Source organism: Macrobrachium rosenbergii, chromosome 51 (genome assembly GCF_040412425.1).
Source record: "Macrobrachium rosenbergii isolate ZJJX-2024 chromosome 51, ASM4041242v1, whole genome shotgun sequence".
Classification (NCBI taxonomy): Eukaryota; Metazoa; Arthropoda; class Malacostraca; order Decapoda; family Palaemonidae; genus Macrobrachium; species Macrobrachium rosenbergii.
Window position 1 is genome coordinate 57,760,383 of NC_089791.1, and position 21,384 is coordinate 57,781,766.

A 21,384-nucleotide genomic window follows, 5' to 3' on the forward strand; every position below is an offset into this window, starting at 1 on the left:
CAATCTCCTGTCCTTTCTTTGACTTCTTGTTTCACTCCATCCTTATACCATATCTATCATGTTTCCAACTGCACATTTTAAAACACTTCCCTTTCTCCAGAAAAAGTTCTAATTGCTTTCAAATTATTTCTTACACTTTGCACTCAAACATTCTCAACATCCTCCGTATTACATCTATATCAGTTGTTTCATAAGTTTTTTTGACATTCATATACACCATAAGCAGATTTTTCTCTTCACTGTCAAATTTCTGAAACAACTCTTGATACGCCCGCCCTTCTCTATGTGTAAGCCCCCACTGCACTTCTAAAAATCATTTTGTTGTGAGCTATTTCCTCCTTCAAAATTCTACACTGTGCCTTCCCCAGTATACTAAGTAATGTTATATACTATTATTCTTAGACGCCTCTGTCACCTTCACAAAGAAACAAATGCTCTTCATCTCCGTTTTTTTCTTTGAAACCTTACCCTCATCCGTCCATACCTTACACATCCTGGTCAGCCACTTCATTACACTCTCACTCAGGTACCTGAATGTCTATCATGTAATCACATCGTGGTGCCTTTCTCTTCTTTGACCTCATAGTTGGCCTCATTGTATCCATAACAGACACTTTCAAAATCATCCCCCAGGTTACACTACCTCTTACATCATTGCATTAATTAAATTTGCCCCTTTTTTTTAATGTTCTACATTGAACAACTCTCTCAAAACATTGGCACAGGAGTGCATTCTCTTCAGACATCTCTTCATTATTCAGTACTTCTAGTATCCATTTGCTCCTTAACCTCTCTGCATTTGCATCCCTTTACTGCATTTATTTGCTCTCCCTCTCCCTCTACTCCAACAACCACCCCTTGGTGATTCTGTGACCCCCCTTCATTGAATTTTCCACATTTCCACCTCCGCATTCAGTGTCTTTAACCCTTGCCTATTTTTCATCCACCGTCTTATATATGTCATTCTTATTACCAGCTCCTCAATCTCTGTCTTTTAACAATTATCGCACCATTTTTGACTGGCCTTCAGTGAAATCTGTCCATTTGCACATTTCAGTCAGATAATAATCAGGTATACCTCCAGCCACTCCTTTCCCACCATTGCATCAACTTGCCTTTCAATGTTCTATATATTTATATATATTTATATATATTTTCTATATGTATACATATATATAATGTATGTATATACATACAAACATACATACAGACACATATATACATGTTTTGTATTTGTACGTGTGTGTATGTAGTATTTTTGCGTGTATTTGTCTTTTTTCTGCTTCCTGGACCATTCCAAAGCTGTTAGGGCCTGGATTTTAGAGACATAAAACTTAATTAAAAAGAAAAAATCTAAAGAAGAGAAACCAAATTATTTAATGGGGCCTAGAAGTTTCACATGGTTTAAAAATGTTTTCGACATGCAAAACAACAAATAAAGGCATAACGTGTGTATATGATGAAAACGTTAAGAGAAACGAATATCAGTCAAAATTACAGTTGCCTTAAGGGTGTGAACCATCAGTGCTCCGGAAAATAGATGTGTACCATTAGCACCTGCGATGATTACTGCGACCGTCAGAATTTAACGCACTTTCTAATGCTTATTGGTAACTTTCACTGGAGTAGTTCCATGTGACAGAAAGTAATCGTGTACCAGAGACTGATAATCTTGAGACTTCATTGCCTGGTATACATGCTTACACTCTGAAAGAAGAATAGGAAAATAATGTTTTATTTCATTCTCTTTTTATCTCGAAACCAAAGTCGTAAGTTGCCAGCTCACAAATCATATTTGTATATTTTATATATTTGTATATTTTATATCGATATAGTCTTCTTTCTGGAACTGAGTCAAAAAACGAGTATTTTCCTCATATTCATTTTAATACTTTCATAGATTTTGCCCTGACAACTGCATTTTCTTTTATTCATCTTTACCGAAGCTTCCGGTATTTTTTCTTTTCCGCTATGACTCAAGCTGAAAATCATACGTTTTTTTCTCTCCTTGTTAATCATTATTTAGAAAAACCTGTCAACAATTTCAAAATGCCATACTGTTACTAACCAATCTAAAAATATCCTTTAGATTTATAACCGTAATTATGATCATATAAAATTAAGTATATTTCGATGATGTAAATTACTGGGCTGTATGATGAAAACAGTTACCGCCTCCTGTTGACAGTTTTGAAGCCAGGTTAGTATTTGGACGAATGATCGACAATTAATACTAAAGTTCCGAGGTTAGTATTTATTATTTTAGACAGTGTATTAAAAAAAAAACAACAGGACTATCAACCATAAGGATAAATTGCCTCTGAACATGCACAACACAGCAGTCTGTATTTCCTTGCACGCATCTCGTTAAGAAGATATCATTTATAAACTAACGTGTAGCCGTGTTAGGTTACTATATTTTGCTCCATATATAACCTCTGTGTTTGCTTTGTAAAGGTTTAGACCTTTATAGTATACCATTAATAGTTAGCCTGTTAGTAAATATTGGATCTGATCGTCCAAAGTTGTGAGATTATCATTCCTATACCCCTTCAGCTTAGAGCAAGCCAAGATATTGTGGTCTAATACAAGCTCATCAGTTTCTTTCCCTTCCCCATAACCTACCGTGGATAGCTGTACAATAATCTTAGCTTAAAACTCACCAAAATTTCATGTCTACTGAACCGTTGTTTCCAAATGTATATTATAGTGGCCATTGTCACATTATCATGATAACACTGTACACTGATCTGCTTAATTCCAGTTCCAGTTGCCGCTGTTTGAAAGTTTCCCAATATTTAGGCACTTTTCACTCTGTTTTGATTTGTTTTATTGACAACCCAAGTTTCTGTTCAGTTAGGTCTCTTCCCCAGCTTCTTTAGCTGGCATATCTTTCCTTCCGTCATCGTGCATACTATTTAGCAAATATAAACGACAGCCAATAGGACATCCCAAAACATGTATGTTTGTAGATAGGCCTTGCTAATGAGATATGTATGTATGCAAGAAATGTGTCCGACTTCTCTTCACAAAATGTTAGACAAAATGGAATAGTAACGAAATAAGAAGATACTCACCCTTTTATGTCGTTTCAAGGTTTCTAGAATATACCATCCCAAAGTGCACGTGGTGTAATCGGAGACAGTTAAACGCCATCCGGCGAATGGGCAAATAAAAGGTTCCTAAGATACACTGACAATTTTCTGCATCAAGGAGGGCAGGACCGAATAAGAAAGAAGTCGATTTTGACCAAAATCTTACGTATCCTTGCGTACCATCAGCGGTCAGCAACAGTGGCTTTGCATGCCCATGTGATGTAGAGTAAGCTAGACTTTCCTCCAAACGAGGAGAAAAAAAGTTGTCGGAAATGGTGTGATAGATGTAGTATACATCTAAACTATCTCATTTTTTATCAGAAAACCCTTAAGAAATAATGCCGTAACACAGAGCACGAATATCCGTCCATAACAAAGGAGACGAAGAGTAATACACAAGTGAAAGTAAATGTAGTGAAACGACGGTTTCATAAGCCACCCCATCAATTTAATAACAGTTGATGTATTGCCCTCCCTTCACCTACCTGGCCTTTCCTTGCCATTCACCTCAGATGTATTTGACTCCTCCCTTCTCACTTCCTCCCTCCCTGTCTCCTTCCCTGACCTTGCTCACATTCCCGTACCATACCATCTGTTCGCACAACAGGTCATTAGAGACCATTGTACAATCACAGCTGAAGACATAACCCGACATCCCTTCAACCAGATATCTTAATGTGCGACAGTAAACTCGCCTCTTTTGCATATGGCCTCGTCTGCTTTCACGCTCTAGATCATCTGACAAAGGCTCCTATGTTAATTGCCAATTAAATCATTTTAATTGTGCATTGACGATAGCGGTGTACATTTTCGATATTAACATTACCAGCAGCATTAATTGGGCGGGCTGATTATTGCTTAATACTAAAGATCAGTAAGTTTACCTTTCGATCTGCCTTCACAGGAGGCCCTGTACAAGATCTCGTTCTGTAAATATAGGCTGATATCAACAAAAATCTGTTATTTTCCAAACATGACTGATTTGAGAAAGACAATGCATTCGTTTCTTTTAGGCATCCCAACATTTAAACCTCAGTGGATTCTTACATTCTCAAAAACTTGGTTTCATAACTGTAAATGACTGAATCTCTTTTCATAGCAAGCACCTTCTCTCTCTCTCTCTCTCTCTCTCTCTCTCTCTCTCTCTCTCTCTCTCTCTCTCTCTCTCCGAAAACCATCCTCTTGAGTTAAAAAAAAAAACTTTCTGTTTCTTTTTCCTAGTCCAGTTGAAAGTTGATCTGCTGGTCATATGTCCAGTCTTAGGTAGGTAAAGGTTATTTTCTTTTTAGTACTGGAGATACAGGTGGAAAAAATATTTTGCGCAAAAAATTGTTCGTCTGTGAAGTATACAGGGTGCTTAGGATTTCTTTATTTAATGGTTTCATTTACTGTCTTACATTTGCATGTTGGAAGTCCCCAGCTAAACTCTCTCTTTTAACATTTGTTTCATATTTACAAAAAAAAAAAAGGCGTACGGCTTTGCAATAAATAGAACTTGGATTATCAACTTTTGAGGGTAGACTTTTGGTAACAAGAACGTTTCCCTTATATATTTCCCACTTCCAAATCTTGATCCAAGAATTTTTTCACTTATGTATTCCCCTGACGGGGATAGGCTATTGAAAACATTGTGGTATTTCATTGTACTGAAGAACTCTGTTCCTTTTCTTTCCTTAGTTCTGTGTGTGAACGTGTGAATGAATGTGATTTTGTGTTCTTTACTTTTCCCATTCCAAGTTTAGTCTTATTTCATCTTTCTCTTGAGGTTTTTTGTCCACAAAAGTTAAATATAAATAAAATTAGCGAAATATCTACAGTGAGAACAATGTAGTTCGTTGCAAGATTGTAGTTACAACCTATACAATACCGAGGGTTATGCTTACAAATTCTGTTATTGTCATTACGAGTACTCGTAGCAGAAGTATTATAGTCTTGGTTCCGAATGAAATGTGGATGGAATCAACGTAGAGTTTCACAATTTATCCACGTGTATTGCACACCGTCGCTTTGTAGTCAAATTAACCACCCGTCCATCTAGTTTGTGGATAGTAGACTGTCCACATAAGTTAATTAACAGAATTATCCGTTATCTACGTGGTTGTGGAGCAGTTTAGCATTTCATCTGAAGGACTAAAGATGAACGAGCTACCAAACAGTTTAACAGGTGCCTTTCAAAACTTGTCCATAATTGTACACGGGGTAGGCTGTATTTTTCATATATATTCATCAGTGGCTTCCTTTCTGTATAAATGATACTTTCTTGCTACCAACAAATACGAAAAATTGTAAGAAAAATCACCCAGAGAGGATATAAAAAAAAACAACTCACGTTACTGAACATACTGTAATTCGAAATGGACTTGCAAGTAGGTGTGAAAATGTGATACTTGGATCAAACACAGCATTACTCGGTACTAAAAGTGCTCTGAGCAGGGGTTATCTTGAAGGGGTGACCCAAAATTCCATCTAGCAGTTCGAAAGTTTAAAAGGAATCATTCCCAGTCGGCCATAGGTCACCGTAGGGGGTTAGTGCCGTCAGTGCACCTCACGGGGTGCACTGTAGCCAGTTACTAAACGTTCTCGCAGCGTCCCTTCGGCCCCTAGCTGCAACCCCGTTCATTTCTTTTACTGCACCTCCATTCATATTATCTTCAATTATCCTTCTTCATATTATCCTTCTTCCATCTTGCTATCCACCCTCTCCTAAAAATTATTCCATAGTGCAACTGTGAGGTTTTCCTATCGTTGCACTTTTTAAACCTACCTACTCTCAATTTCCTTTCCTGCGCTGAATGACCTCATAGGCCTTTGGCCTAAACTCTGTATTCCATTCCATGTTCCATTCGGCTGTGGATGACACTTTTAATTTCTGAGATAATCAGAAGTAATTATCAATAGAAATAAGTTACGAAAGCCTGCGTGCCTACTTTTCGTCCCCCTTTCCCTTTTATGCTTCCATTTGCTCTTCTCAGATTTTTATAAACAATATTCTGCACCGTTAGGTATACAGTATGTGTATGCCTTTGTGCACCATTAATGCCCAGTTCCTGTCTGCTTTTGTTATTTTAATTTACTAATGCTGTTTTTTGCATTCATACACATGATGTTTATTAGTATTTCTTTGAAAGGAAACGAAAAGAATTTTAATTTATCGGAAATGCTTTAGAAGTTTTTATGTTAATTTTCTTATAGAAAAATCAAGAATAGTGAATTTATGACTGGTATTAATAGCTCCAATCAAGAGTTTTTTAAATTTCCTTTTACAGAGTATTTTTCCTCTGGTTTCGGATAGTTATTCGTTAATTGCCATTTTTATGTTTTTTCTCGTGAATTGGCTTCTTCCTCTCCTTCCTTCTTTCATCCCCACGAGCTTTTTCCTGTTAACATTAAACATGAGAGGCGACTAATAGTAATGATATTTTCCAGAAAAATGCCGTCGCCGCTGCTGCCAATCAGAACAGCTCTGTCATCATCGGCAAGACAGGAAACGGTGGAACAACCAGCCTAAGCAGCAACAACGCGTCAATCGGTGCCGCTGAGAACCACGTCCAAATGCAAAACGGGTCTCTCGCGAACGGCGCCCCGTCTTCTTCCTCCTTGGGCGGAGGCCTCTTGCAGAATAACAGCTCCGATAGCAGCAGTTCTTCCACGGTTGTTGAATCCACTGTTACTATTCCCGGGGTTAACGGCACCACCATGACCGTCTCCGCCATAAATGGATTAAACATGGGTCTCAAATCCCCATATCAGTATCTTCATTTGACCTCGCCCAGCCACGTCCCTCCGGTGGGGTCTCACCAGCCAACGGGCGGCTCTTCCTCGCACCAACACATCCCGACGTCTTCGTCTCCCTATCAGCCTCTTCCCATGACTTCGAAGCAGCAGCTCATATCCTCTTCGACTTCGGTCTACCAACATGTGCCCGTGACGTCATCGCAACCTGTGACCTCACCTTATTTGCCACCGCCCCTCCCTCCTAGGGTTGGGTCCTCCCGCCCCCACATCCATCTGCCACAGGAGGCAACTTCGGCTCTCCACTCCATGAGTGCATGTAAGTGTATGTTTCCTGTTGTGTTTTCATATGATGTTTTAGTTATATTATGAAACCTGAAATGTAATGGTAGAGAACGCGTATTGTCCTAGTACTGTAAAGACAGTTCAAGAAGGAAGGTAAGTGGTCGTGAATCTTTTTTGTCTTTGTTCCGTTTTAGTGGTCTTTCAAGGGATCTTTATATATTTTGTTTTTCCTCTTTTTTTATCAGTTTGTTTCCTTGATCTGTAAAATTTTCTTTTGGTTGTTCTTAACCTTTTCAGATTTGGTTCTTTACCAGACTGAGCCCTCAGAAATTATCTTTAATTTACGGCAATTATCTTCATCGTTTAATCATTTTTTTATCGTAGAATTCTTCCCCAGTCCATCTAACGTTTCATTTTTTTAAATTCTTCCTGATAGTGTAGATTTTTATCGTAGAATTCTTCTGCAGTCCATCTATTGTTTCATTTTTTTTATTTTTACTGATATGTAGATAAGGATCTGCAACGTTTTTTCACATATAACAAGTTATTCGCTGTATAACGTGTTATAGGACGTATAACTCAAGGATCGTGTCTCCACATGCAGGCACGTCATACAACTTCCGGTTCCTTTCCTTGACTGCCGCCTATGTAAACCAGACTCACTTATTTAACGACATGTAATTTCAATTTAAAATTAATAATCTCAAAGCAAGTTAGTAACAAGTTATGAAACGATGTATATTGGAAGATTTTAAAAAGACAGTAGCCATATAAGGTGTTTTGTTATAAAATGCGAACCGGCCTTTTGCGAGATCAACCGTCTTGAATCGAAATATCAAGGTATAACTTGGTTCACTAAAGTTGGGCTGAATTATTTGTTGCTGAAGTTTGGCTTTTATTATATGTTGTCATTTGATCTGGGAGGTTCTAGCTTTAAAGTTGGTGTGAAACGATTACAATTTATTACTGACTCCAAGTAATAATTACGCGTAGATAATATTCTAATAGTTACACGTTCGTAATTTGAAGGAATCTTTACAGCTAAGGAGATGAGCCTAGGTTTTGGCAGAGAGCTGCTATTACCAATTTTCATAATAATAATAATAATAATAATAATAATAATAATAATAATAATAATAATTTGTGATCGAAAAATATTAATGCATTTTTTTACCTATGTGGCATATTGCAACATTCGGTCCTCCCTCCACCCACCCTCTACCCCTGTATGGCCCATTACCTTTCGAACCTGTATCTTGGAAATTGTCGAAGATATTCAAAGTCAACGTCTGGAAAAGAAGGAGTCGTATTAGCAAGAGCAATATGACCAACCACAGAGTGTGGAGTTATGAAGAAAATTATCATAACAAAAACGACATAAATGACGCGCTACTTGTCTCCTGATTTAGGGGCCGAAAGCATTTTGTGTTCACATAAGAGGTAAATGGCGATAATTTCATGTTTCAGTATTTGAGCATATCTCTCATGCCTGACGCCTTAAACGCCGTGGGAAAACTTCCGTCAGAAGCTGCCACCTGTAATTCCCCTCCGATGGACCATAATTGGGCTTTTCGGGTATCCTTTGATCGCTCCGTTGGTCTTTGTCACTATATTAGGAAGTTTGCTTTTACGGATTTTCCATAATGGTTTGATTACACTTCGTGCTCTTCCAGGTGATTAGTCATGGGAAAAATACGTTGGTGATAATGACCTCAGGTTTCATCAATGGGCTGGCTGTAACGATTATACGTAATATTCTTAAAAGTGAGTATTATGGTGGTTAGTCTAGCAAATGTTTGCCTGTTCAGAAAGACAAACTTAAGTTTTAGTCGTCGGAACGAATTCGTTCCCGAATATGCTGTGTTTCCCCGTTACTTAGACATCCAGGACATCATCTGTTAAACTGTAAAACTATGGTTGAGTCTTTCCCATTAGGAATGCTAATCTAAATTATGCCCAACGAAGAAGCAAAGGAATTCCCATATAAAAATAACAACGCGTAGTTTGTTTTTCGTTTTCAAGATGTATAACATACTTGCCACACTTCAGTCACACTGCATGCTTCGCAATTTGGTAACGTTTGAATACTCTGAAAAATCCATGAATCATGAACGTTGCTGAGTGAAATTTAGCAATAACTTCCCCCGTACCGATAATCTCAGTTTAAAGGTAAGAAATGATAAACACATGGCCTAACATGAGAGAATGAAGTTTGTTTTCAGGTTGTAGGAAGGAACTTAACGATTCCTTTCACTCAGACAAGCTTCTGTAGGGAAGTGTCCATGGTTATCAGTACCATACAATTCTCGGCACTCAGATTGACAACTTGCGTTCGATCCCCGGAACTGACGTGAAATTGAACGGTATGGGGGCGTTCATTAAAAATCTGGTGTAAATCTCTTGTCCTGTGCTGTAAATTATGTACCCTGGTTGGTAGTTGACTGTCGTGGGTCACCGCTGTGAGTATCTATATATATATATATATATATATATATATATATATATATATATATATATATATATATATATATATATATATAGAAAGAGAGAGAGAGAGAGAGAGAGAGAGAGAGAGAGAGAGAGAGAGAGAGAGAGAACAATTTGCGAGGAAATAAATCAAACGTGTATGTTCAATATTTCATCAAAGTGCACACCATAAAAAAAGGGAAAGCCTCACTCCACGAGTGTGAAACATGAACAGATGTTATGATCAATATTGCTGATACTTCGTCGTTGGTTTTCATTTACCGACCATGTAATTTGGATCTATTTGTGAGTTGTAGACTGTAATGCATCAGGAACAGCACTGTTATGAATTTCAGAATTTGTTTCCCTTTGCCAAGATTAGGGAGGAGCTAGTGCCCTAGCTTCCTCGCCTTTCCTACGCCTGTAATGCAATCATAATAGCTGCGTTCCTGCCCCGCCTTTTGTGCTTTGTCATTAGAGGCCTCTTGGGTAAGCAAACGCATGGCTGAAACTGCTGTCGAAGAGTTTGAACTCAAATGTTGAAATAACCTCATTAGTCTGTCATTTTGTGGGTGTGTTCTTGAACGAATTTGAATTTCCGCACACGCATACATAAGTGCAATCAAGAGCACATGTTGCCCCTGCCTGTACATACCGTAAGAACGACCGGTTTTCTGTTAGTATAAATATAATCATAAACCTTCTCGTGATGAAAGTTGGTACCGCTAAGTTTATTGATACGGCTCCGGCAAGACCAGTCTGCGGTGTATCCATCTGTTTTGAGAGCCGAAGAAAATGTCCAATTTGTACAACCGCAACCAGGCCTCTACTTTAATTTTGTCTGGATAAAGACAGATCATTTATGTCCTGTCCTAATAATCACACTGAACAAGTAAAGGCAAGAATTTTTTTCTCTTCAGTGACGTTAAAAAGAAAATTAGCTTGAAAACATGAGGTTTTCCACAAGGAAAGTATAATTTGCTGCATGTTAAGTTTATTAGGTAAATAACAGGTCATGTTCATGTTAAATTGCATTTTCTGCAATCCCAAAAATTATGGTGATTTTATAATATATATATATATATATATATATATATATATATATATATATATATATATATATATATATATATATATATATATATCCATGTATCTATGTATCTGTTTATCTATTTATCCATCTATGTATATATGTATGTATGTATGTATATATGTAATATATATATATATATATATATATATATATATATATATATATATATATATATATATATATATATATATATATATATATATATATAGTGTGTATAGTACACTGCCGTAGCCAGAATTATAAAGGATAAATCCAGTGATATGCTACGGGCAAACTCACTTCTTAAAAAACGATAGAGCTAAACGGAACATGCACAAACTACTCTAATGGCTGCCCCAGTGAAAGTGATCTCGGCATCTTGTTCCTGAGTCTTAACGACCTTCTCGGTGCCCATTCAGTTGCGGTGGGAACCGCGTCTTCGTCCACCAAAGACTCCGACATCTCTGCCACACTGCGCACCGTTCGCCTTTCCTCCCGACTCACGGGTGGCGGTGTTGGCGACTGACAGTGGTCCACTTGACGCAGGTGTCTATGCGGTTACCGGGACGTCAACAAGAACTTCCCCTCCCCTCCCCCCCCCATCCCGGATGACGAAGTGACGTGACACCGAGGAGGTCTTCAAGATTCAGGAACACGATGACTTGATCATTTTTCTGGAAATTTGTACATTTTCCGTTTAGTTTTAACAATGCCTTGACTCTTTATCTCTAAATATTTTTGCGAAGTTTGTACACAGTGACTGTAATTAACGGGAAACTTACAGAACACTTATATTACTCTGCATTTAACCCATATTATGCTATGTGTGTATCGACTATGTATGTATACTTCTATTACTTCTATGTATATACATATATAGATATATTTACTATGTATACATTATACACACATGTATATGTATATATAAATGTATATATATATATATATATATATATATATATATATATATATATATATATATATATATATATATATGGTGCATGTATTCTGTACGTGTAAACATTTTCTTTGCATTACCGACTATTGGATAAAATACTTGTCAATATGTGATACGTGTTGCTGACGTTCAACGGTATGATGGAGAAAAATTATAGGTATATTCTATCAGAGAGAGAGAGAGAGAGAGAGAGAGAGAGAGAGAGAGAGAGAGAGAGAGAGAGAGAGAGGGGGAGTCTTGTATTCAAGGATGCCCCACTTCATACTGATTTTGACTTAGGTCTCAGAGAATGAGGATAACGAACAAATAATATGATTATATACGTCTGTTGTGACAATGCTGTTCTTTATTCTTGTCCTTGGGAGAAGGGCGGCGCTGTGCGAAGGATAGCGAATAATGAGGCTGAAGTGAGGTTGGGTGTCTGCTTAGAGATTGTCTCCCTGCTCCCTCGTGCGTGCAACCCCAAGAACCGCAGAGCGCGACGTTGGCCAAACAATTTACGAAGCTGCTCTTAAGTTCCCCCAATCGCGACTATTCTGATGCGCTTTGTCCCGTGTCCTCAGGCGCTAGTGACGAACGGTCCTCAACAGCAGCCTTCTCGGTGATTAATCTTCCCTCGACAAGTTGCAATGCTGTGGACATTAAGCGTGGTTTTTACCTCAGCCAAGGAAGTTATGATTTTGGTTCGGTTTGTTTGTTCGTGTGTTTGTTAATAAGATTACGAAAAAAGTTATAGTTGGATTTTGATGATAATTGTAGCAAAGGTGGGCCTCGTGACTGTCAACAAACGATTAGATTTTGGGAGAGGGAGGAGTGTAACTTTTGGGAATGGAATGAAATGGAATATATAATTTAGGCCAAAGGCTAAGCGCTGGGACCTATGAGGTCATTCAGCGCTGAAAACAATGTTGAAACAATTGTTTGAGAGGGTGGAAAGTAAGATGTAAGAGAATATGAACGGAAGTATAATAAAAGAAACGAAAATTAATGCACCCAGGGGCCCAAGGTACGCTACAAAGAATCTTGAAGTAATGCTTGCAGTGCACCGCGTGAGGCCACACTGACGGCACCACCTTCCCACGGAGGCAATTTTTCGGGAGAAGGGCCCTTCCGGGGTGGTTTACCCCGCCTTGTCAGAAATTTGCCCCAATAAGCATGAACTTGAATAATGGCAACAGGCGTAGCACAGCACCGAGTGACGAAAGACACCCACGCAGATGGCTTATTGTTACTGTGTATCCAAAACTTCTTCCTTGTCATTGTTGACTAACGTCCTGCAGTTCCTTCGATGACGCTTAGGATTTTTTTTTCTCTTACTGTACTTACGCTTCAGTTCTTCCAAACCTGAAATCAAGCATGGCATTTCAAACATTCGTGACTAAGTCGATGATTCTTACTTCTTATATAACGAATTTTTCTTCTGGCCTCAGTGTAAATGAACACGTGCAGCGTAGTTTTCGTGAAAGCTCGCATTTTATTCATGCTGCGTATGTCTGTTCACCCATACGGAGAGAGAGAGAGAGAGAGAGAGAGAGAGAGAGAGAGAGATTCATTTTACAAGCGTATGGATATGAAGCATGGACAAAACTTCTACCTTTTGAAAAGATCATAATCATAATCTTTAGATTTGACGAGAAAGTCCAGACAGATTACACAAGTTTGAGCAGTTCATCTTGAAATTAAATGTTTTTATATTTTTTTTTTTCGTGTAACAGGACGACCCAATAAATCAACTATAACCAAATAACGAGGATATTTTCATTGCGCCCAGTTAAAATTAGGTGTATTACAGCCATCAAGTTTTCTAACCTAGCTATCATCAATTTATCAGTAGTGGTTCCGGCCGGGGCCGGATTAAGTGGGGGGCCAGGGCCTGGGCCCCGGCCCACCCACCAAGAGGGTGCCTCCCACCAATAAAAACAATACATTTTAATTTAATAATATAGTTTGTATATAGACTATAGCTTATAATATAGTTTATATATACACTATAGTTTGTAGTGTATGCAATAGGAGTTGGAAAGGGGGCCTCCCACCAGAGTGGGCCCCAGGCCTCCCACCAGCTTAATCCGGCCCTGGTTCCGGCTGAATAGATTCAATTCAGATTCCGGTCAGGATCGAATGCTGGTGTACATACATACGCACACACATCGAGCAAGCTGAAATCAGTTTCTAAAACGCCAATGGTTGTAGTGGCTGGAAATAAGATGGTCTTAGTAATGTTTCTGAGTAATAAAAAATAAATGGCTAGTAAAATTAGTCTTCATGATGAAAGAATTTTCATTCTATTACGTTAAATGTTCTGAAACATTTCAGTGGAAATAACTTCACGGCCGGATGCATGATGTACAAGCATACGAAGTTATCGTGGGTAAATTTTTATGAGAATCACATAGTATACTGTATGTATTGAGTTACAATATGTTTAGCATGTATATATATCCATTTTTATAAGTAGTTTTAGAATGTCTGTGCACATGTATGTATATTTTTGTCTGAAACTATTTGTTAATTGTATTCATAACACAATTTCTTCGGAAGCGAAGCAAACATTATTGTTATTGTTTTGAATTTACTCAATGAAATAAAAGCAAAATTGTTGTCTTCCTGGTATCTCGAATGAAAAATTCTATCGCTTTTATTTAATGTTTTTTCATTTGATGGCCTTCTATTTTGGTAAAGCCGTAATTATTGTTCCCTTGATTACGGCAGTTAAGAAATCCAGAGTGAATTGCCTGAACAGTTTTCAGTGTACAAAATGTAGGTGAAATTGACTTGTTGGTTTATAAAATAAACTGTTTATTTTTGTTTGCATTTTTGTGTATATAAATACACAATGTTCGAATGTACGTACGTATGAATGTGTGTATGCATGTGACAGCGCCAGTTGTTCTTATTTTCTATAGCTCTTTTTTCGGGAATCATCTACGTAAATTCAACGACTAATTGGTCATGTAAAGATAACCGGTACTGTGATATTCACTTGTAAACTATCAGCTCTCGCGGTCACATGCATGTCTGTCTCGGAGGTATCGTATGCAAAAATTGGGTCAAATAACATTTGTTACAACATGAATACACTGACCTAACCACAAGTTTAATAAAGAAGTTCTCGAGTCCACGAGGGGGAGACCAACAGTAACTGAAGCCCCCTGGTGGTCGTTTTGGGATTCCAAGCAATCAGAGACTGTCGGAAACCAGCGCACAAAAGTTGTGAAAACACTTAGACAAACTGTAAGCCTATCAACTAAAAGATTTAGGGTAATTTAGTAGTTGATGAGGGCTGTGAGGACCCACGTTTGATGCACAAGAAACTTGAATTTTTTGTAGATAATAGTTTACTACAAGTTAATCCCCCGAAGTTCTTGTTTCTATCTTTCTTTAGTGTTTTGGACTGGGAGTCACAGCCCGACAGAAATAACTAAATTTGGGACCTTTGCTACACACACACACACACATATATATATATATATATATATATATATATATATATATATATATATATATATATATATATATATATATATATATATATATATATATTACATATATGTATGGATATATAGGTAAATAGATTGATAGATAGATAGATAGATAGATAGATAGATAGATAGATAGATAGATAGATAGATAGATAGGTTGGTAGGTAGGTGTATAAAATACACCTGTGTATGTGAGAACTATGGTAAGTTGTGTTCAGACAACGTAAATGAAAAATAAAGGAAGCCCATATAATAAAAATATTCTTATGAAAATTACATTATATTCCAGATGTTACAGTACATCTGTTTTCAAGTGAAGTATGAAGCCTTATATATATATCACAAAGGGGCATTGTAGCAGGAGTTAGTTATAAGAAATGAAATGGGCTAAATACAAGAGTAAGATGTCCAAGTGGGAGAGGTCATTGAGAATGAAAGGGTAATAGCAAACGGTAGCTGGGAAGCTTCGTACTACTTTGGTTATTAGGTGGCCAATTCTAGTCTTATTCACTAATTCCCCTTTCCACTGGCTTACAGATATATGATTTTTTTTCTTTTTACTTATGACTGCAGATTCTACGTTCTTTTAAACAACAAGAAAGGATCATCCCAATTAGTGCCAATACTCGGAGTCCCGTACATGGCGGAAAAATGCAGAGGCTTCTCGCGCAAACCTGATATGTCCTCTCTGTTAGGGCAAGGAACTTGTTTGACCAACGTGGATAATTTCACGTGTGTGTGTGTTTTTTTTTTTAGCAGAATATTAAGTAAGATCATTCCACGCGTTGTAATATAAGGTTTAGGTATGTTAAAAGCATGTGTATGTGGTCATCGAATGAAGATATAAGCACTTTCTTTGGTAAATTAAATGAATTGGAATTAGTGTAATAAAAAAAATTCACAGTAGAAATGGAAAAAGACAGTAATCTACCATTTCTGGACCGACTAATACCTAAAAGTAAAGATGGAGTTAAATACAATGTATATGGAAAATATACAAACATGTCTACCCAAATCAACAAAATAAAAAAAAATATTTTTGGCATTCATGTTTTTATGAATATTATGTGCATGTGGCTTTAAGTATCTTGAAGGTGAAATAAACATGTTCAGGAATATAAGCAAGAAATGAAATTATGCTGATATTGTATTAGACAATACCGTAAGATCAGCAAATAAAACTTCTTTAGATAATAGTAGCAGAGAAACATAAAAAACCTGCTTGCCTTACCATGTGATGTGGTATCCGAAGAAGTTTAGAGTTCATGAATAATAATACAATAAAAAAAACTTGTAAAAGATTCTGCCGACAATAATAAAGGATGTGTATTTTAAGTCCCATGTGTCTTCTGACAGTTTTTATTTTGGCCAAAATATAAAGATTTTGAAAAGACAATATAAGAGCACAAAAGATATAAGAAATGCAGAGAACAATGCAATGTTCGTTCACGTATGTGAAAGCAAAACTATTATAGATTGGGAAGGTGCCGAAAAAACTTATTTATTCGAATAATATGCAGAAAAGAAGTACATTTGCATCAAGTTTTATAAAAGAAAGCTTTTATAAGCATTTAAATATTAAACTAAGAATCTACGAATTTAACTCACTCATTTCAAGACATACAACATGTATATATCTGAATGGTGGTAGTTTGTCTGGGCTTAATAGTGGGAACCCACCTGCAAAGAAAAACAAGATGTGTTAATGGAGCGCCGACCCCAGTCACAAATGAGGTTACGGCTCCACCTTCTGTCAGGTGGTAATATTTTTTCACCTGTCTGTAAGTCCGTTTGCACCGTCACCCTAACACCAGGGATCAGGCCTCTTGCAGATGTCTTTAATACTAAAGACAAAACTGTTCAGAATCTATCCACCGTGTGGTACATTTGCATATGTCAACCACGTGTTCCAGTTATTTCAAGAACGCAAGCACACACACACACACACACATATGTGTGTGTATAGAACTTTGTCACTTGAACACATGACTTTTTTTATAATCCTAAATACTCGTATTAAGCTACAATTATCGCTGAATATCGAGGTCACTTTACCTTAGGAATAAGTTACACCCCACAAGAAGTATAACTGGTAAGTGCATCTACCCTGGACCAGGGTTGGACCATTTGTCTTGGGAGCAAATACAGAGGAAGACCGTCGGCTTAGCCATTCGGAGATCAAGATGACTCGGTTTGAATCCTAGCAGGGGCAGAAATTCATTTCATTCTTGATTCTCTTTGAATGTAAGTTATTCCCATGGTAAAGTGATTGCGATATCAACGGGTGTTTGTGGCGCTTTATATACACATGTATGTATGTATGTATATATGTATGTATGTATGTATGTATGTATGTATAAAACCACAATCTTGGTAGCATTTCTCTACATCTTAAATGTGGACATAAGTTGTTTCTCAATACGAGTACAAGTAATTTTTTTACGAGTGATAGAAACTAATTGTACTTCTACGGGTTCAAAGCCATCTCATCATAAGTTTCCGGTTTTTTGCAGTGCTAAGGGTCAGTCCTTTCTTTTCTTTTCTTTTTTTATCTTTTTTGCTAAAGAAGGAAGTGACGGTTGAGGAGGGAATTACTGAGTGTTGGGTGGAAAGGGTTGTAATGTTTTTTTTTTTTTTATTATGTAATGAGGAAGGTGGGTGACCGATGTCACTCGTGCCATGGATTGGTGTTAAGACTTTTTTGTATTTCTTTTTCGTTTCATCAAACACATTTGGAAGGGGAGATGCATAACATTGCATAAAATTAATCAAAAGTTTCATTTTAGAAGATATGGTCTTTATTTAAACTAATGATGTACTCATGGTCTTTATTGAAACTAATGATTTACTAATGCTTGATCATATTATGTTAATGGAATGCGTGGAAATGTTCGAAGACTGTGTTCTGACAATCCTTCGAGACTGGCAGAACGCAGTCATGCATTTGCATGTTCTAATGCCCCAAAAAGAGGAAACAGAAAAACAATTACCATCTACTTTTGCTCGCTAAGACTTCTTTCACCGTGGGAACTGTTACAGCCGAAACCTCCTTGGCTACAGCCAACTCTACCCCCTCCCCCGCCCCACCATCCCTCCCTTACTCCCTCCCTCCCTCCCTCCCTTAAGGAGTCTAAGCCCTGCACATTCTTTCACTCATCACCACAACCGATTAGCTGTAGCCTAAAACCCCTGTGGCCAGACAGCTGTGCTGCCACAAAGTGCTTGACTCTTCGGTGCTAATCTGCATTTTGACTTACGAATGGCAAGATCCCATGGAAGGAAATAGTTACAGCTTACTTCGAGTCCCATTGTTAGCACAAATTTCTGGAAGACTTAATTGCTCTCTGTCTCTCTCCTCTCTCTCTCTCTCTCTCTCGGGTCATGAGCGTTAGCATGCTGGACTCTGGCGGGAGATTCTTGGTTCGAATCCCGGCAGGACGTAACAATGTGCTTGATCCCTCAAACTCATTCATATTGGCCTTGTTGGAGAGAGAGAGAGAGAGAGAGAGAGAGGTGTCTTGCTAGCGTCACTGAAAGGAAGGGTAATTCTCATTACTAAGCGCTTTTCGCTGAAGGGAAGGACTAAGGACTTGGGTAAGTGCTTGTTAACAGAATTAAATCCGTTACCCAACATCCTTAACTACTCCGGTTTAGCCTTTCATTAACGCCCCACATTTTTATCACATTATTTTACTTTTATATTCATCCGCCTTGTGTCCTCTCTTACTTCTCGTGTACTACCCAGACCAGTCCTGCTTTTCCTTCTTATTCAGGTCCAAAAATCAGATAGCCACATCATTCAAAGAGAACTTTTTTGTCTAGTATTATATTTCCTTTTATAGACTTGACAGTTCTTCACTAAACAATGAAAATCCTTCATCCTCACCCCATCGGAGTGGAACCGCTTTCGCCGAGTGTGATGTAGTAATGTGCTCTCATTATTGAGACGCGACTTGACGGCAAACCGAGAATAAGAAATTCAGTGATGCTTCAAGAATTTAAGAGACCTCTAGAGGTTTGTTTCACGTTATTTCCTGGTGGTTAAACTCACTATCTTTCGTTCTAAACCTATTCTGGAATCCTGGCCAGCGCAGGAGCACGTATCAATGAGTGGAAAAGTGATATATGTATGTATGTATGTATGTATATATATATATATATATATATATATATATATATATATATGTGTATGTATGTATGTATGTATGTATGTATGTATGTATGTATGTATTTATGTATGTATAACTGAAACCATGAAAATATGGAACGTGAGAATATATAATAAAGATAAAATCCACGAATATATATATATATATATATATATATATATATATATATATATATATATATATATATATATATATGTGTGTATGTGTGTGTGTGTGTGTGTGTGTGTGTTTTTGTGTCGTTAATCATGTAGAACTTTACAAAGCACTAATAGGATACCTACGTACAGTTCTGTTTGAACGTGAAATGGAGTTTGGTAAAGCATAGTAAATGCTCACTTAGGTTTGCCAAAAAATGATTCCTGTATAGAGGATTCTGTCATTTTGGTACAAAAGTCGAGCGTCGCACAAGTAAACGGAAAGAACGGACGGTAAACAGTGCGCCTCATTCTCCCCATAGATAGGAATTTGCTCAGCCCAAAGTACCGCTCTTTCGACAGAGACAAGAATGAGGGAGAAAAGCCGCTGGGGAGGGCGTCCCCCACCCAGAGTGTTATAACGCCTTCCCTCCCTGGTTAGCTGTCGTCTACGGCACGGAAATTTTGCTTCTCTTCCCCTGTATTTTACTCCTTCCTCAGGCTTCCTTCCATCCGGAGACACCCGCGTCCTGCCTTACGGTCCTTATATCCCTCCTCTTTCGAGCTAAAAGGAAATCCCGCAGTAACCTCGCTCCCTGGGGCCGCATAATGGTGGACGTTCCTCCGCATCCTTACCGAAAACTCTCGGATACATAAACTTGTAATTTTTTTGTATCGTTGGCCTATCAAAATTCCTTTAGGTGGAAACACCGTAATCTGATTGGATGAGAAAGCGCGTGTCAGGAGTGGAAGAGAGCGGGGGAATTAGAGTAGCATGTAGATAGGAGTTGAATTCTTGAACGAACACAGCCAGCCAGATGGCTTTCGGCCTCCCTCGCGAGAGGAAGCGTGTGTGAGCTACGCCTGTGCTTTGGTGGGTGTCTGGGCGCGAAGTGGAAAGGTGAGCGGAATGAATTTTCTCCCTCAGAATGATCGATCTTGACTAAAGCATGTTCTTTAGAAAGTGTGGTTTAGAAATGACTGTTTGATTTCAAAAAGAGACAGACTGTCCATTTATTTAAGTCGAAGTGTGTAACACATCATTAAGGCGGTATAAATCGTCAAGAGAAATTACGATACATGTCTCTAACTTAGCTACGTTATGTTTACGGTCACAAAATGCCTTTCAGAACATGAGTGCATAAAGACTAAACTGATTAACAAGTGCGTGATACTTATTTGTTGGGCGTTGAATCTGATCGCGTCTTACGTTCAGATTTTGCATGAGGGAACCGCTAGAATCAAACAGCGTGACCAGTGAAAAGAGGCTTCATGTCTTTTGTTTATCGATTACAAGGTAAGGAAAATATTTCACCGCCATATTGTAGGTACCTTCTAGTTTGTGCACTCTTTGTTTTTCCATAATGATATTATGCCTTCCCGGTTAGTGCTGTGTGAAATACTGATGTCTCAGGTTTGTCTGCTCAGAAGTTAAGACTTTGAATGTTTACTGTTCAGTAATTCACAATAAAGCTTTCTGAGCTATAAAATGAGGTTAGGCTTTTCGCTTTTCAAAAAGTCTGATTCTCTGGATAGCAAGTTTTGTCGCTAAAAAAATCTAGGAATGTAATCAGTCTTCTTTAGAAAACCTCCACATGGCAGGTCTCTGTGAGGTTCATTTTATGCCACTATTATTAGTAACAACACATAAGATGACTCTTGGCGTCAGAGTTCATAAGTTCTACGTCTAAGGGGAATTAAGAGAGAGAGAGAGAGAGAGAGAGAGAGAGAGAGAGAGAGAGAGACGGGTCCTGTTAGATAAAAATGAAACAGTCTTAATTGTCACGAAATGGACTCTGCGATATGAATTGAGATATATTTCATCTTCGATTCTCTGTCTGTCTGTGTTTGTTACTTGAAGTACAGATATATACTTATGTATATTTACATATATGCCTAATGTACGTTTTCACGTACAGCCAATGTATCTTATTTGAACGTTTATCGTCGTATTATAGATAGAAGTTACACTTCCATTTGTGATTTTACAA

General features: G+C 37.8%; 1 protein-coding gene across 4 annotated transcripts in view; it reads left to right on the forward strand.

The window, feature by feature from the left end:
• The window catches only part of LOC136833434 (uncharacterized), a 144,629-nt gene that overhangs the window by 77,118 nt on the left and 46,127 nt on the right, over window positions 1-21,384 (forward strand). For 3 of the 4 annotated variants that reach the window (XM_067095592.1, XM_067095591.1, XM_067095593.1), the window contains exon 3: window positions 6,522-7,146. In XM_067095592.1, coding sequence (XP_066951693.1) covers window positions 6,522-7,146 — 625 coding nt within the window. Of the gene's footprint in view, window positions 1-6,521; window positions 7,147-19,976; window positions 20,691-21,384 lie in introns of those variants that run through there. The other variant, XM_067095594.1, reaches the window with a different exon arrangement.